This window comes from Ovis aries, chromosome 8 (assembly GCF_016772045.2).
Source record: "Ovis aries strain OAR_USU_Benz2616 breed Rambouillet chromosome 8, ARS-UI_Ramb_v3.0, whole genome shotgun sequence".
NCBI classification, from domain to species: domain Eukaryota; kingdom Metazoa; phylum Chordata; class Mammalia; order Artiodactyla; family Bovidae; genus Ovis; species Ovis aries.
In genome coordinates, this window is record NC_056061.1 from 47104658 (window position 1) to 47123301 (window position 18644).

At 39.6% G+C, this 18644-nt stretch overlaps 1 protein-coding gene across 11 annotated transcripts in view; it reads left to right on the top strand.

The window, feature by feature from the left end:
• MAP3K7 (mitogen-activated protein kinase kinase kinase 7) overlaps nucleotides 1-3446 on the top strand; it is a 74076-nt gene extending 70630 nt beyond the window's left edge. For 4 of the 11 annotated variants that reach the window (XR_009601623.1, XR_009601626.1, XR_001042183.5 and 1 more), the window contains 2 exons: nucleotides 340-1105; nucleotides 1900-3446. Coding sequence is in view for 4 of the 11 variants with exons in the window: in XM_060419560.1 (XP_060275543.1) it covers nucleotides 340-520 (181 nt within the window). In the remaining 7 variants the exon portion in view is untranslated. Of the gene's footprint in view, nucleotides 1-339 lie in introns of all 11 variants that reach the window. The other 7 variants (XM_060419560.1, XM_060419561.1, XM_004011268.6 and 4 more) reach the window with 2 other exon arrangements.
• Nucleotides 3447-18644: the final 15198 nt, after the last annotated feature.

Sequence of the window (18644 nt, forward strand, 5' to 3'; positions counted from 1 at the left end):
CTTTATTATACCACTTTATCTGTTTTCACTACTTATCTCAGTACAGTTAGGCTTATTAAAAGGAGTATGATATTTGTATGGGTATGCTAGAAGAGTAGATGATAGTTTCTATCATAATTGTGTCTGACTAGTGTACCTAACCTCCATTCCTGGGATTTTCCAGGCAGGAGTACTGGAGTGGGGTGCCATTGCCTTCTCCATTAGTAGCAGCAGCAGCAGTGTACCTAAGATATATAATGATAGACCCAGAATCAAAGTTCTAATTAATTAGAGCTTTCATCACCAGCTGTTAAGGTAGGAATATTTCCATCCTATGTAATGTGTGGTATTTGTTTTTAGGCAGGAACTAGTTGCAGAACTGGACCAGGATGAAAAGGACCAGCAAAATACATCTCGTCTGGTACAGGAACATAAAAAGCTTTTAGATGAAAACAAAAGCCTTTCAACTTACTATCAGCAATGCAAAAAACAGCTAGAGGTCATCAGGAGTCAGCAGCAAAAACGACAAGGCACTTCATGATTCTCTGGGACCCTTAAATTTCAAAATATGCAAAGAAAGACTTTTTTTTTTTTTTAAAGGAAAGAAAAACCCTTATAATGACAGTTCATGCGTGTTAGCTTTTTGGCGTGTTCTGAATGCCAGCTGCCTATATTTGCTGCATTTGTTTCATCGTTTATTTTCCTTTTCTCATGGTGGACATGCAATTCAACTGTCTCCTTACATCACATGGGGGCATCTGTACTTGAATAAGCAGCAGTTCGCAACTTCAGAACAGATGCAGTGAACCATGCCTGTATATGCATGCTCGTTGTGTGAAGGCTAGCCTAAGGAAAACAGGGGTGTCAAACTAGCTGCTATGAGCAAACATCGTCTTTTTTTCGAGGTGGAACCTCAAGAATGATTTTGTTCTTGTATCTCATCTCAAACAACCAGTAATCTTTTTATCTAAAAGATGGTATATACCAAGTTAAAGACAGGGTATTATAAATCTAGAATAATTGGTGGTACATTATAGAAATGCAGAAACTTTAGGGATAGTTGAAAGGGAGGGCTTTGATGCCAGCATCCTTGGATCAGTACTGAACTTTATCCATAAACTTTAAGGTAAGTGATGGCCGCTGTATTTAATAGAAGTGTATTTCTTTAGACTTAAATTTGACTATGATACATTGAACAAAGTGGAACCCTTTTTTTAAAAGGTATAAAGATTTTTAATTCTGTGATTGCGTGTATGTGTGCTGAAACTATAAAGCTTTTATGACTCTAATGTTAATATCCTTTAAATGAAATTAAAAGGTAAATGAACATGATCCAACTTAACCGATCATTCCTTCCTGCAGTGATTATTGTATTGTTTTATTGTATATTTGAAAAACTGAAGAGAAATCATGGAAAATGGAAATAATTGCTCCAGCTAAAAGGCTCAGGCCTAAACTACTTATATGATACCAAATGAGTAAAAAACCTAACAAATCAGGACAAGTTAGTGAGGAAGTTAAAGGAATAAGTCTCAATTCATCAAGTATCCTATTTATCAATATTGGAATGATTGATTTTCCTTGCAAGCCCATCCTAGAATGCCTTTCAACACTTTTAAAGGAATTTCACTTATAAAGAAAAAATTTATATTGTTAACAGTAACTTTGCTACCAACTTTGAAAGTAAAAGTAATAATAAAATTTCGTTGAAATAATAGACTATATAAGCTCTATTTTTTCAGTTGGTATTAAAATAAACTACGTTTTGATACCAGTACAATGTGTCTTTTAAATAGGGATGTCATCAACCTCATTTTTATAGCATTAATGTTTTATGAAGAGAAAATTTAAAATGAAAGCATAATTGCTATGATTATTAGAATTATATTGTGATTGTATTGTAGTTTTGCTCTGTTTCAGATAAGCAAGTTGATCTAAGAAGTTATCAAAACTATTCTTAAAAATACTAAAGCAGGTAACTTTTTCTTCCATTATTTTTTCCTCTTCCCACTGAGTTTTATAATGTATTCCTTGTGTATACAAGCAATAAAGGTAAAGGACAGTTTGTACTTAACTGTGTCATTTTTAGCTTCTTCAGAATCTATTATTTAAAAGTTTCTGGCAAATATCAATAAATATTGACTATTACTTCATTTAAATAAATAGAGGGTTTTCATTCCCAAATAATTTAATTACCTAGCCAAAGGTGATATTAGGCTCAATGTATCAGTAGTCAAATAAAATTGACATGGAGAATAACTTTACGGAAAAGCTTCACTCTTTCATAGTATTGCGCTTGTTTGTACATCTGTCACTCCACCAAAAGGGACCTAGCCAGTGTTTAGAGACTTTTCTAATCATCTCAGAGCATGAGATAGCCAAGCGTGGATGCTAAGATGGAACTTTTCCATTAGGATTTAGCAGATTGCAGATTTTATTTCTGGTCATTAATGTGTTTTTGTTATACATTACAAAGTTAAAGGGAAAGTTTATTATTATTATCATATGCAGTCACTTCATAAAAATATCCCAAATAGGTAAATGGAAGAAAATAGTAGTTTTAAGTCATGGTGCCAAATGCAGAAAAGGCTGTTAAACCCTCATGTGTCTGTTCACAGTATGTTCCTGGGGTTTCCAGTACTGCAGTTGTCCTGCGCACTGAGTACAATTCAGCCTTACTTTGTTTCTAAGTTCTTGCGTTGCCAGGCTCATGTTTTTAAGTCCTTATTGTTCTTGATGAAGGGAAAAAAAAGATAGCAGGGTTAGTTAAAATCTGTATCCAGTTTAACCAGTGTTCTTACCCGTCAGCCCTTCAGAGATGTTAACAAGGAACCAAATTTGTTATTAATTCTGGTTTTACCATTTCTTCTAACTCATGTATTTTGGGGGGATGGAAATAGCTAACAGACATGGAAGTATCTAAAAGGTCCTAGTCTGAAAAATTCTCAAGCAGTCCTTGAATGAGCACTAATTACATTTTATTTTTGCCTCCAGGGGAAGAAAACAAAGCTTTTATCTAACTTACAGGGAAATGCTCCTCAGCAGTTAAAATAGACTTTTTGAGTCAAATAAAAATCAGTTGAGAATATTTACCTTATAGCCACATAGTATATTGGAGAGATCTGTTTAAAAGTTGTTTACAAATGTTTGACTATTTTTGCTGAAGTATTTTAGAGCATTGAATGTCTTTTCTGTTTCTCCAAGTTTCTTTTGTGTTCCTAGTTTCAGCTCCTGCCTGTAGCCAGAGATCACAGGCCTTGCCTGTGAAACTTTTGTTTCTTTCTGTAAATGTGTGTGGTTTTCAGCGGTCAGCTCCTCTCTTCAAATGGTAGGAAGTTCTACTTCTGTCATTCAGAACATTTTATGTAAAATGATGTAATGCAGAAATCCTTGTGCATACTATGTAATTGAAGGAAGCTTTTTAGATTTATTTTTGTTTGTAATAAAATTCAGATTGTTACTCTAAACTTGGTCATAAAACTGGTGAATGATTTATATCAGCAAAAGAGCCATGAGGTGTTCAGCTCCAGCAGCCTGTTTGGCTTATACAAAATAGAATAAAAACTGAAAAGTCAGACTCCTAATACTTAATGCCATCTTAAAATTTTTAAATGATTTTTGAGAAGCTTTCCTCAAATTCAGATTTTTGGTTAATTGGATTCTCTTCACAATTTCAATGAACCCTGATTTATATGAAGTATAACACAGTGTACATCATTATACTTATGCGCATTAGCAACCTGATTTCTTGTAGTCTATCTAAATTACATTACTTCATTTCTTTATCAACCTGTTAGCCTTCTAACCTACACATCTATGCATACACATCCTTATAAACTCTGCCTTCACTTTAGTAAATACATCTGCTTATTCATCATTCCTCCACAAATACTTATTGGGCACCTGTGATAAGCCAAGCTGCTGTGGCTACTGCCAAGTGACATGTCCATTTCAGTCACAGGGTGGTCAGATGATATTCCCATTTCACAGATGGAACAGTAGGCTCCTAAAGGTTGAGACTGGTGCCTGAGTCTACTTTTCCATCATCATCTGTTTTCAGCAGAATCACATGCCTGAAGATTGTGGCCACTGCCAGCCCATGTGAAGGAAAATTGAATGGCAAACCAAGGAAGGGAAAGTGAGGTAACTTTGATCTTGCAGTCCCAGGGACTTAGTGAGCACTCTACAGATAGCAACAGTGCCAACATTGAGACCCACGTGTATCTCTTTTAAGCCTAAGTCTGTGTTCTAAACCACTTTGCTGTGCTGTAGTTTAAAATGCTCGCTGAGGACAGAGGTGCTGCAGCTTTTTCATTCACTTATTTGACGGGTAGGGTGTCTTCAGTCTTCTGCCCCATCCCCAACCCCCACACCTGAAGAATGTGCTAAAAATGGGAAAACAGGCCATGGGCTTGTAAGACCTGGTCTTTAGACTCCTCCGTTCTTCAAAAAAAAATGAGACTTTACCCAGGGTTTTTTCACTTTTGGTTTGTTCTTGTTTTCTTTTTTGCCCTTTTTGGTGTGTGCTAAGTCACTTCAGTTGTGGCGGGGGCAGGGGGTCTCATTAAAGAATAATAGGAGTGTAATTTTTAATACAATAAACTGTATCTGTTTAAAGTGTGCAATTTATTGAGTTTTGACATATGTACATACTTGTAAAGGGACTATCCCAGGTGGCTCAGTGGTAAAGAATCCACCTGCAGTGCAGGAGACACAGGTTCAATCCCTAGGTCAGGAAGATCTCCTGGAGAAGGAAATGGCAACCCACTGCAATATTCTTGCCTGGGAAACCCCATGGACAGAGGAACCTGGCAGGCGACAGTCCCTGGGGTCGTTAAAAGAGTCTGACATGACTTTGCAACTAAATACACTTGTAAAATCATGCCAGCAACCAAGATCCCGAACATTTCCATCCCCTGCAAAGCTTCTCTCATCTCTTACAATCTATCCCTCCCTTCTCTCCAAGCCCCAGTGTTCTCTCTAGCAATATAAAATAGTTAACATTTTCTAGAATTTTACATACATGAAATGATTCAATATGTACTCTTTTTATGCTTTTTCCTCCTCTTGAGTTGTTTTAATTCCTTTGAGAGGAATTTTTGATTTTAATCATTTTTAGTGATGCTTGAAAACCTTTCAGTATCAGTTTTTGAGGGAAAATGTAGGTTTTAAGAGGTTGTAGGTATGTCCAGTATGGCCTATTTGATTGTACAGTGTTACCGTCTTCTGAAACATTTAGGATCACTTTATATTTTTATAGAACTTTAATACTTCACTCACAAAATCCCTTGCATTTGTTTGTTTTAAGCTTATTTGTATCTGTATTACTTCAGGTGTTAGAAATGTGAATCGTCATGGCGAGTAACAGTAAATATTCAGTCCTTGGTGATTTTCAGCAAATATGATTGATAAGTATAATTTCTTTTCAGATTTTTGGGTTTTTTTACATTGTAGCTGCTTTTTTCTTGATCAAAAAAGGAAAGATTAGGTTGGTTACACTGCAGAATAATATGAAGAACAACATTTTAAATAACAAAACAATCTTCTTTAAAAATTATTAGGTATGATATCTCATACAGGTGCTATCAGTGGTCCTATCTATTGCTTTGGCAGAGTGTAAATTGCTTACCAGCAGGACCTATACTCTGTTCATCGATGACTAATCCTTAGTTTTCAGAGCATCTTATGCCCCTGCCATGAGGTCCCACCGAAATTTAGACTTCTGTTTAAATGAGCTACCCTTCATGTCAGGGTTTTTTTTGAAATATTTTTTTGTTTAATTGTTTATTTGACTGTGCCAAATGTCAGTTAGAGCACATGAGATCTCTAGTTGCGGCCTGTGGGATCTAGTTCCCACAACTAGGGATAGAACCCAGGCCCCCTGCACTGGGAGCACAGTCTCGGCCACTGGACCACCAGGGAAGTCCCTTCCCTTCATGTCACTTTTTTCAGTGAAATTTTTCTGAGAAACAGTTAATGTTATCTGATTTTCATGGTGCTTTTACATTTCCAAGTAGTGAAAAGCATTCTTCATCCTGTAATTTAATGGTCAGCAATATCTTATAGATGCCATAAGGTAGCAGGATAATTGCCTTGAAAGCACCAGAAATTACTGTGCAAATGCTGACTATTTATCTTCTGGAAGTCAACAGTTCACAGAATGAAGTTACATTTATTGCTTATTTTCTCTCTGTGGATACCTGACTTTTCTTTAGTTATAGGAATGGCTGTATTAATCATTGGTTGATACATTGACCAAATTAGAGACTGAAGAAACCTGGAAATGGACATAACTTTATGGTTGAAGAGGAAATGGTGATATTTCTTCATCACACACACACTAGACCCCTTCTGACTTTCAGTGTTTCCTACAAAAATAGTTTAAAATATGATGAGCATGAGAGATCCCTTAGTTTTAATGATCGTTCAGGATAGTCTCCCCATTTCCAAGACTTCAGATGAGTCTGCAGTTTCCAGTATTGGCCATGCCAGCTATCACAGGTAAAACTACGTGATACTAACTTCCGTGACTATATTAAAATCCAAGAGATCATGTGCAGGGGATGTTCCAAGTTCCCCAGTAGATGCCTGAAACTGCAGATGGTACTGGACCCTTTCACAAAGTTTACTTTGTCTGTTATACACAGAATATTGGCACTAATAATAAAATAGTACAGTTATTACAATATACTGTAATAATAAAAGTTCATTGAATGTGGTTTCTTTCAAAACACCTTATTTTACAAATTTGTTGCTCTTCCATCTTAACTATGCACTTTACCATGCTAGTTCAAATGTTTTTCCTTCTTTATAGTTTCACAGGTAGAAGATTTATTTCTTCCATAGATCTTAGCCATCTCAGCATATGGTATTTTTTTCCTTATTAAATCAAGAGCTTTCACCCTTTCACTTAAAAGAAGCAGTTTACAGTTTCTCTTTGACATATCCAAATTGCCAGCATCACTGTTCTTGCATGTGGGGGCGATTATTAAGTAAAATAAAGGTTCCTTGAACACAAGTACTGTGATACCACAACTGTCAGTCCAACAAAGGCTATGACTGTTAAGTGACCAGTGTCACCATGGGAACACCAGAAGGATAGACGCTCAAGTCCCTGGCACGACATCACAAAATTTCTTCACAGTACTCAGAATAGCTCGAAGTGTAAAACTAATGAATTGTTTATTTCTAAAATTTCCTATTTAATTCTTTGGGGCCGTGGTTGACTTTGGGTAACCAGAAAGCAAAACAGTGGGTAAGGGGGAAATGCTGCAGTCTTTGGCCAGGTCTGTAAATCAAAAAGTACAAGAATTCGGCATTTATTTTCCATTCTTGCTGGACAAACTATTAATAGTACCTGAGCCAGTTTTGCTACATGAAATGTTTACACATTCCTGTAACTGTCCCCTGGAACTTCATTTTAGGATCCAAAAAACCTGCCTTTCCCTTAAATACCATCCTGTGACAGATGTGGAGGTGGTTGGTCTACAATGTGAGCAGGCTGCATCTCAGCAAACTGTTCCATATGAGAGCAAGAGGCACGGTCACTAACACGAAACAGTCAAATGTGCCCCCACCTCCCCCGCACACACAGTGCTTCGGTCTTTAAGGAAGAAAAGGTCTTGTTTTACACTTAAAAATAGCCAGACTACTGCTTGTTACTTAAAAGATTTCCTTAACCACTCTTGTCCCAAATTCTCTTATTCTGCTGGCTGTTAGGGAAGAGACATTTTATTGTCCTCTAAAAATAACATCTCATCCCGTAGGACTGCCCTCTACAAACTGACTTCAAAAGCACGTAGGTATGCTGCTTTTTACTTTTCCTTGGTGAATAGCCATCTGTTTGTTTTTTTTGTTTTGTTTTGTTTTTAATGTTTTGGCTGTGCTGCATGACATGTGGGATCTTAGTTACCCAGCCAGGGATTGAACTGGTATTCCCTGCATTGGAAGCAGAGAGTCTAAACCACTGGACCTCCAGGGAAGTCCCAAGCCATCTATTTTGTGTGTGTGTGTGTGTGTGTGTGTGTGTGTAAAGAAAAGGAGGAAAAAGCTGAAGTAACAGGGACAAGATCAGACTATTGACATAATAATCTCCAGTTTGTGTTATTCATAATTCTAAGATAGGCGTGCCAGCTATAGACGGTGTAATATCATAAGTGCATTTCTGCTTTCTCTTTTATCAGCATTCATCTGATTGCCCCTGGATTCAGGGAAAGGCACTATAGTCATCAAATGAGCTTAGCCTTGGAACCTGAAAATGGGAAGGGTGTAGCTGACTGGGAGGGGATGACGGAGACCTGGGAGGCAGACTGCCTCTGGTCCTGGCCACCCTTTTGTTGGGAGACTCTCTTGGGAGAGAGGAGACTGAGCCCCAAGTTTCTTCATTCATAAACACAGGAATGGCCTGGGTCCAATTCTAAATGCCTGTCATCTCTGTATTTAGTATTACCTTTCCCATTCTCTGCTAGGACTAAATTCATAGCGTCCATCACATTATATACCTCAGGTGCTGATAAGAGAATGATCTCAAATGTTGGGGGGAAAATAGAATTGAATGTGTATTTGTGGATTTCTTCTTTCAGAAAAATATTCTAAATCCTCTCATTTACAGTTGCACTGTTGTTTCCATAAATTCTCCACAGTCCTTTAAAAGAATGTTACCTTGACTAGGAATCATTAAATATCCCGGGAGGGCTTCCCTGGTGGCTCAGTGGGAGAGAACCCGCCTGCAACGCAGGAGATGCAGGTTTGATCCCTGGGTCGGGAAGACCCCTGGAGAAGGAAATGGCAACCCACTCCAGTATTCTTGCCTGGAAAATTCCATGGACAGAGAAGCCTGGCGGGATACAGTCCGTGGAGTCACAGAGTCGGACACGACTAAGGTATGACTGACTTAACGACTAAGCAGCAATAACACATCCTGGGAACGAAAAGTAAAAGTCAGATTCCACGTGGAAGATCTCCAGGACTGTAGGGAGAACCTGGACTGAGGGCAGATTACTGCTGCTCTGTTCTCAGGATGTGTTGCAAGCTCAGCACAACGGGAAGAGTCTCAGATCAAATGGCAAGGCAGCGTTGCCACGTAACAACATGCAACCAACTGTAAGTCTCGCTGTATTACACCCGGGGTGCTGAGGGAAAAAAACTGCCTCCAAACATGAGTGGAAATTGAACTTAATACTCTAATCACCATAAATTGTAGTGACTATTTGTGTAAAACCATAAATGTACACTATGACTAAATGAGTCATTTACAGAATATCCTTTCAGTTATTAACTTGGCATAAATACTAATCCCTAAAAATGAAGTTGAACACTAATCACTGGGAGCATTTGGGGACCTCTTGTAATCCGAGGATCGTATTTACATAGGGTAATTACCCCCATGGTAGCGGAGTAGGGCAGCTCGCTCCTTTGTAAGTAGTAACATATGAGAAGGATGCTATAACAAGGAATGGATTTTCATCTCTTCTCCCAACCCCTCCCCTTCTTTCCCAATTTGAGCCTAATTAAAATTCCTCAGAACTTGGCTCTGCTTAACAAGCGGGCAAAGCCAGTCCTTTAAACACTGACACCTCCTCTACTTCTACCCATTAAGGGTCATTACTGGAGAGCACATCCGAGGTGTCAGGGCTACAGGTCAGAGGGCAAGAATCCTCAGAGCTAAGAAGCAGAACGCACCACAGCAAGTAAACCTACCATTTGCCTGACTTTTAAAATGCATTTTTAAAGACGAATTTTTTATTTTTTGATGTAATCCTTGAAAGTCCACATAGCTTTACATCACATTTATCTTCTACAAAATGAGCAGCTGCTGCCCCACCCCCACTCTCGACCCCTTTTCTCTGCCCCACATTTGTAAGTAATATACTACTATTTCTTGACTTATCAAATTTGCATTCCAAAATTCTGGCTTCATCTCACAGTAGCCGGGATTCAGCTAACACAGGCACATCTCTCAATCTCCTCTACTTCTTCCAAAAATAGTCGATCTCAATTTTAAATCTGCCACTATTACATTATTGTGACCATGTAACTAGAACTCACTGTTGAGCCAAGTAAAGTATGACTATAACTATGTTGCCTTTCTCTGCAAACCATGTTTCTCCTAGTACTATTTTTCTTTTGCCTTACAGGTTTATCACGTTTACATACTTCGAACAGGTATGTCAGCCATCAGTAATCTTTCATATTCTCAAGCACAATGGCCAGGTCCATGTCCCCTGGAGAGCCACCAGTCTCCCTCTGAGTTCAGGACCAGCTCCTGACCGGCTTGGCGCTCTCCAAGCTGCTGCTCAGCTGTCATCCTTGGTCCCCTCCATCACTACTTTCCTGGGCTAGATCACTTTCCTGGACTTCATGTCTGTCTGTCTGATGGTTCACACCCTCATTTTGCTAACGTATGTTATCCAATAGCTTCTTCAGAAAGGGCAGAAACAAACTTTTTGATTCATTATGTGGCTGAAAGATGGGCTTCCCTGGTGGCTCAGATGGTTTTAAAAAAAAAAATCTCCCTGCAGTGTAGGAGACGGTTTGATCCCTGGATCTGAAAGATCCCCTCGAGAAGAGAATGGCAACCCACTCCAGTATTCTTGACTTGAGAATTCCATGGATAGAGGAGACTAGCTGGCTATAGTCCATGGGGTCACAAAGAGTCAGACACAGCTGAGCGACTGACACACAACACTTGTGGCTGAAAATGCCCAATGGCCCTTATATTTTGCCCCGAGATACACACTGGTCTATATTTCTGCATCCCCTGAAGACAGGACCTCCAGGTCAGAGGACTCTAAAATGTCCCTCTTGCTCAGCTGTTTTCTGGACCATTTTAGACTGTTTTTGTGTTAATCATTCAGTCGTGTCTGACTCTTTGCTACCCCATTGGACTGTAGACCACAGGCTCCTCTGTCCATAGTATTCTCCAGGTCAGAGTACTGGAGTGGGTTGCCATTCCCTTCTGCAGGGGGTCTTCTCGACACAGGGGTTGAACCCAAGTCTCCTGCATTGGAGGTGGATTCTCTATTGTCTGAGCCACCAGGAAACTCTTTTAGAGTAGGAGGGAGAACTTATCCTTGTAGCATTCCAGACTCCTCCTTGGCATATAAGAAAATTCTTCCTGCCGTAGTTACATACTATTTTTTATTGTATCCTTGGACTTTTTCTGTCCAAGAACATGGATTGGGGAGAGGAGGGAGAAGGCATAAGTAAAGAACTCAACTGCCTGAAATTGACCCTCCTTGGCCTCTGAGGACTTGACAGTTTTCCAAGACAGTTTTCCAAGGGGAGGTGCATGTAGGTTAGTCTTGTGTCAGGCTGCCACTTGCCCATCCACACCACGAGTTGTGATGTAGCTCATGGGCAAAACACCTGACCTTAAAAGAGTTCACATTAGCCAATCTCAAAGGAGTGAGCTGTAGACCTCTGAGAACATCAATACCATTTTTTTTTTTCCTAAAAGAGCCAAAGCAATTTAAGTTACACCTGAGAAGGAAGAGGGAAAGGGCTTCTAGGATGTTGCTCAAATTAAGGGAAAAGCAAAGGGGGAAAAGGTTTATGTAAAAAGGAAATAAATATGAAAAAGATGTGCAGCAACTGCTGTCTCCATCGTGCTTCTCCCTTGCCTGTCTCTCTGCATAAAAGCTGGAAACACAGGACTTGCATTTCAAGCTCCATTTACCACTTGGAGTGACTGGCCTACCTGAGACCAAGGGGCAGTGGCAGGGAGACTGCTGAGGAGCTCCTGAAAAGGCTTTCTCTTTTCCAGACAGAGGCTCGGAAGGAAGCAGCCTTTGTTCCTTCCGTCCTTCCTGCATAGGACCCTGTGTGAGGACCTAACGTGGAAGCGTCATGTGAAAACTGTGCTAGAGGTCCCGCATGTCAGGATGATGGAGATGAGGATGGGAATTACCTGGATGATTTACCCCACCAACCCTGAGATCACAGTCTCCGGACAGAAGCAGTGAATGTCCCATACTTCCTTGGTGAATCCTTAGTCTCAATCTAAAGTAGACTCCTTTGCTGTGCCTTTTTTTTTTTTTTTTTTTTTTTGAAGTGAGATTCACATAATGAAAATTAACCACCTTGGCTTTACAATTCAGTGGCATTCACAGTGTTGTGTAATCCCCATCTCTAATTCCAACACATTTCCATCACCTCAAAAGAGCCGTGCACCCATGAGGCAGTCACTTCCTGTTCTTCCCTGCTCCCAGCCCCTGGCAACCACAATCTGTTTTCTATCTGTATGGATTTACACGTCTGTATATTTCATATAAAAGGAATCACAATATGTAACCTTTTGTGTCTCACTTCTTTCGCTTTGCATGTTTTCGAGTTTCACCCATGTTGCAGCGTCTATCAGCACTTCATTCTTTTACATGACTAAATATATAATGTCATAGATACCCTGTATTTCATTTCTCCATTCGTCTATTAAGGACTTCCCTGTAGCTCAGATGGTAAAGAATCTACCTGCAACGCAGGAGACCCAATTTCAATCCCTGTGTCAGGAAGACCCCCTGGAGAAGGGAATGGCAAACCACTCCAGTATTCTTACCTGGAGAATCCCACGGACAGAGGAACCCAGTGGGCTACAATCTGTGGGGTCGCAAAGAGTCGGACTCAACTGAGTGACACACTACTGTTCATCGATTGGTGGGCACTGGAGTTGTTTCTACCTCTTGACTAGTGCAAATGATGCTGCTATGAAGTTTCATGTATAAGTGTTTGACTGCCTATTTTCAGCTTTTGGGAGTGTATACCTTGGAGTGGAATGGCTGGCTCATCTGGGAATTCTCTGTTTGACTTTTTGAGGAAATATCAAAGTATTTTCCTTGGCAGTCATGTTTTTTAAAAATCATCCTATGCATCTCCTTGTATCTGTGTCTTACCTATCATGCCAGCTCTGTAAATGTCCTGATCATATCACTACACACTGTGTCCCCAAATACTACTGAAGTAGGCCCTCAAACATACGTGTTGACAACAAAGAAATGAGTGAGTGTGAGAAAACTGATTCGCAATTTAAACAGACCACTGTGGATGCAGGTGGTGGATGCATCAGAGGGGCCAAGGATGTGGCAGAGAGCAACAGGAGCTGTGTTCATCTGGAGCCGTGGACCAGGTGAGATGCTTCGCTGCATGCTGACATTACCCCGGGAGCCCACGCAGCTGTCTCACACAGCCCAGCAGCTGCATTGTAGCTGTCTGTTTATCTTCCCCCACTGGGCTGAGTTCTGTAAGGACAGCCTCCAGGTTTTTTTCATATTGCCAGTTGCACAGTAGATTCTTAACCAGTGTTTGATGAGTGAATGAATGAATGGATCTGAATGGAGAAACCGATAATAGCTGCATGATCCTAGGTAAGATACTTAACCTTTTAAGTCTTAGTTCCTTCAGTGGTAAAGTGGTTCCTGCCTCAAAGGATTCCTTTGATGGGTAAAAGAAACAAAGCTGCCAGGGATCTTAGCACCAGGCTGCCCATGGCAGTCACCCAGGAAGTGATGCCAAAACACTCCTTGTGACTCTGCAGACATAACTAGAACAAATGGGCCCAAGGTGAGGGGACAGGATTCAGCCTAAAAGAAGAACATTCTAACGTAAGCTAGAGCAGGACCATGTCCATGTTGTTTCCTTTGGTATACCCAGTGCTCAGCACAAAGTGAGAACACACTGTTGACTGAACGTGTAGTAAGTGAGACTGACAAATGTGGAATGGGCAGCCTGGGGTCAAAAGCCACTCATCGCTGGGAGTGATCAGGCCAACACTGAATGTTCACTTGCCTGAGATGGAGGGATAGGGAAGCCTGCTCTGGTAGGACAGATGTGTTGACTGCAGAGATCCTTTATAATTCTGGGTGGTTCATGTTTGATGACCCTGGCGAGACAGCAAATTCTTCCAGGGCAAGAATTCGCAACAAAGAAATCAAAAAATATCTCTAGAGATAAGGGCTACCAAACATAGTACTTTTATTATCTTTCACGAGAAAAGGAAAGCATTCAAAATGCCTCAAAACTGAAGATGATAAAGTGAAATTTGGCATTTTCTCAGTAGTCTAAAGATGAAGGAAATCATAGAAAATGAGGAGCCTGAATCTCAAGAAGATACTTAGACTCGCAAGTTCATGGCAGCATTATTCACAGTATCCAAAACACAGAAGCAAGCTAAGTGTGCGCCTATCGACAAATGGATAAGGGGTGTGTGTGTGTGTGTTGTAATATTATTCAGGCTTGGAAAAAAAAGAAACTCTGCCACTTGCAATAGCATCAGTTCAGTTCAGTTCAGTCGTGTCCGACTCTGCGACCCCACGAATCGCAGCACGCCAGGCCTCCCTGTCCATCACCAACTCCTGGAGTCTACTCAAACTCATGTCCATCGAGTCGGTGATGCCATCAAGCCATCTCATCCTCTGTCGTCCCCTTCTCCTACTGCCCCCAATCCCTCCCAGCACTAGGGTCTTTTCCAATGAGTCAGCTCTTCTCATGAGGTGGCCAAAGTATTGGAGTTTCAGCTTTAGCATCAGTCCTTCCAATGAACACCCAGGACTGATCTCCTTTAGGATGGATAGGTTGAACCTTAGGTGAACCCAAAGGACATTATACTAAGCAACTGTCCATGGAATTCTCCAGGCAAGAATACTGGTAGCCATTCCCTTCTCCATAGGATCTTTCCAACCCAGGAATCAAACTTGTGTCTCCTGCACTGCAGGTGGATTCTTTACATCTGAGCCACCTGAGAAGCCCATAAATAAGCCAGACACAGGAAAATACCACAAATACTCTCTTATATGTGGAATATAAAATAGTCAAACTCATAGAAGCAAGAGTAGGATGGTGGTTGCCAGGGCCTTAGGGTAAGCTGGGAGGGGAATCAGGAGATGTTGGTCAAAGGATACAGACTTTCAGGTTAAGATGAGTAAGATGTGAAGATGGCATGTATAGAATGGTGACTATAAATAATATTGTATTGTTTACTTGAAATTCACTAAGAGGATAGATCTTAAGAGTTCTCACCACAAAAAAAGAAAATGGTAACTATGTGAGGTGATGAATGTGTTAGCTTTATTATAATCATCATTTCACAGTATGTCCTTACAGTAAGAAATCAAGTTCAGTTCAGTTCAGTCACTCAGTCGTGTCCCACTCTTTGTGACCCCATGGACTGCAGCACACCAGGCCTCCCTGTCCATCACCAACTCCTGGAGTTTACTCAAACTCATGTCCATTGAGTTGGTGATGCCATCTAACCATCTCATCCTCTGTTGTTCCCTTCTCCTCTTGCCTTCTCTGTCGTCCCCTCCTCTTCTCACCTTCAGTCTTTCTCAGCATCAGGGTCTTTTCCAATGAGTCAGCTCTTTGCATCAGGTGGCCAAAGTATTGGAGTTTCAGCGTCAACATGAGTCCTTCCAATGAACATTCAGGACTGATTTCCTGATGGACTGGTTGGATCTCCTTGTAGTCCAAAGGACTCTCAAGAGTCTCTCCAACACCACAGTTCAAAAGCATCAATTCTTTGGCGCTCAGCTTTCTTTATAGTCCAACTCTCACATCCATACATGACTACTGGAAAAACAATGGCCTTGACTAGATGAACCTTTGTTGGCAAAGTAATGTCTCTGCTTTTTAATATGCTATCTAGGTTGGGCATAACTTTTCTTCCAAGGAGTAAGCGTCTTTTATTTCAGGGCTGAAGTCACCATCTGCAGTGATTTTGGAGTCCCCCAAAATAAAGTCTCTCACTGTTTCCACTGTTTCTCCATCTATTTGCCACAGATTAGGATGATGAAAAATCTTTGGAGATGGGTAGTGGTGAGGTTGTATAATAATGTGAATAGACTGAATGGTACTGAACTGTACACTTAGAAATGGTTTAAAATGGTAAACTTTGTAATGTATATTTTACCACAATGAAAATAATATTGAAAATTTCCAATTTTCAAAATTGGAAAATTTCCCAATTGGAAATATCTCTGTAATTGCTAAAGAAGTGCACATTAAGCAAAGCAATCATACCTCAGGATCCTAGCTTTCCCCCCAACCCCAACTTACTTAAAAAAAAAAAAACAACTAACATTTGTATTTCCTTTTCCTATTTTCCTATAGGAAAAGACATCAAGTGGTATACCTTAAATGTATACAAATTTTAGTGTTTTTTTTTTAAAGTAAGTTGGGGGGAAAGCTAGGATCCTGAGGTATGATTGTTTTGCTTAATGTGCACTTCTTTAGCAATTACAGAGATATTTCCAATTGGAAAATTTTCCAGTTTTGAAAATTGGAAATTGTCAATATTATTTTCATTGGGGTAAAACATACATTACAAAGTTTACCATTTTTAACCATTTCTAAGTGTACAGTTCAGTACCGTTTAGTCTATTCACATTATTATACAACCTCACCGTTACCCATCTCCAAAGATTTTTCATCATCCCAATCTAAATATTATTCTTTAATATTAATATTTTATCTAACAAATTTGTTCAAAAGCTAGAGCTAAACTATTAATCAGCAATTAGCTTTTTAACAAAGTAAAACCAATAGAATGTTGTTTTTCCTATAATCAAATGAAATTGCTTTCAAAAGGAGTGAAATAGCTGGATTTCCTGAGAAGGGAAAGAGCTATTGAAGAATTTTCTATACTTGTAAACTGTTTTAAATGTCATTTATTTGAGTAGCTAAAGAGATTAAAAACCATATAGATTTCATGTATATCAATCACACTGGTCAACAAAACCCAAACACCTTTTATTCCCAGAGACAATAAATGAAGCTTTATAAGCATAGATGCTACTGGAAAAATTTAAATCATCAGCCTCAGGTAATTTGGTTACTTGCTTTATTGCACCTATTTGAACTGCAGCTGCTTTCACGGAAGGGGTATGATCAATTCCACGTGCCCATATCAGAATCTCAGAGATAAGACTTGAAGTTAACAATCAAAGTCATTTTTGATAACAGAGCTGCTTCCCATTTCTTCAGCTGACCTCACGGGGTCTCTTCCAGCACCTCTTCTCGCGTGCCAGGCTCCGATGCCGGACACCAGTGCAGAGGTGTGCCTGGATCACACAGACTCCAGACACCCAGGCAGCTCACAGGTCCTGACGAGTGTGCACAGCGGGGCCAGTCACACCGATTATAATCAGCTTCATATTGTTTCATTTTACTTCCTCCATTCGATAGAATCACCAAATTCAAAAGATTACTGGGCAGCAAAGGTGAATGAAGCAAACAGCTAATATCAGACACCATTTCAAAAGCAACTGCCTGGATAAGCCTTTAATAGAATTTCCCAGTTTACAACTCTGAAATTGAAGAAGGCAAGTTACCATGGAAACAAATAGTCTCTTTAAAGAGAGACGGCCTCCTCTCCTGATCTAAGCATGTTCCAGAAGGGAGGAGGTGGGAGGGGAGGGAAAACGCCGGCCAAGCATTTGCCACTGGAACAATGAAGGGAAGTTTTCTTCTCATTAAAATCTTCCGAATGAAATAAGCTTGGAGGGTCAGCTCAGGACTTGTTTTCTTGGCTGTACTATTAAACCTTAAGCCAGAGATTTTGAGACATTTGGGCAAAATGACATTTTATTGGTAGTTTCTTTTTTTTTCTTTATTCAAATAGTGACACGTGCTATGACAAGTGAAACCCTCAGTACATGACATAAAAGGCAAAGAGGACTCACTTTTCCTGGTCTTCTATCAGCAACAAATACCCACTGAGGTAACAGGCCATTGATTGCTTTTCTCTGCCTTTAGCCTCTTCATATGTTTGTATATATACATATATATACAAGCAATATATACAAACAAAAAAAAAAAACTAAAAATTGGGCAAAGGACTTAAATAGCTATTTGTCTAAAAAATGTATACAAATGACCACATGAAATGATAAGCACATGAAATGATGCTCACCATCACTAGTCATTAGGGAAATTCAGGTCAAGGATAGATTTTTTTTTTTTTTAATTAGTATTACTGAAGATGTGAAGAAATTGGGAACTTTAAACACTGATGGTGCAGCCATCATGAAAATGATAGTATGATACTTCCTCAAACAGAATTACCACATGATCCAACAATTCCACTTCTGAGTATATCCCCAAAACAGTTGGAAACAGACCTGAAAAGATGTTTGCATACCTGTGTTCATAGCAACAGTATTTACAATAGCTAAAAGATGGAAGCAACAGTAATATCCATCAAAGGATGAATGGATAAACCAGTGTGGTATATACATACAGTGGAATATTATTCAGCCTTAAAAAGGAAGGAAACTGTGACACAATTAAGACATTATGCTAAGTGATCGAAGCCAGCCATAATAATGTATAATTCCACTTCTATGAGGTACCTAGAGTACCTCTGAAAAGAGAAGGTATTAATAGCAGGGTGATTGAGAGGAGGCAGGCATGGGAAGCTGTTAGTGTTAACTGGGTACAAAATTTCAGTTTGGGAAGAGAAAAAAGGTCCAGAAATATATGGTGATGATGATTATTCAACAATGTTAACACACTTAATGCCATGAAAATGTACATGCTAAAGTGGTATTTTTTTGCATGTTTATGCAAATATGCATATTTGAGCACAATAAAAATTTTAGTTCAATATATATTTACGTACAGGAGTATTTTGTATATATGGATGTTTTGTATGTATAGATGTATAGAGACTTTGTTTT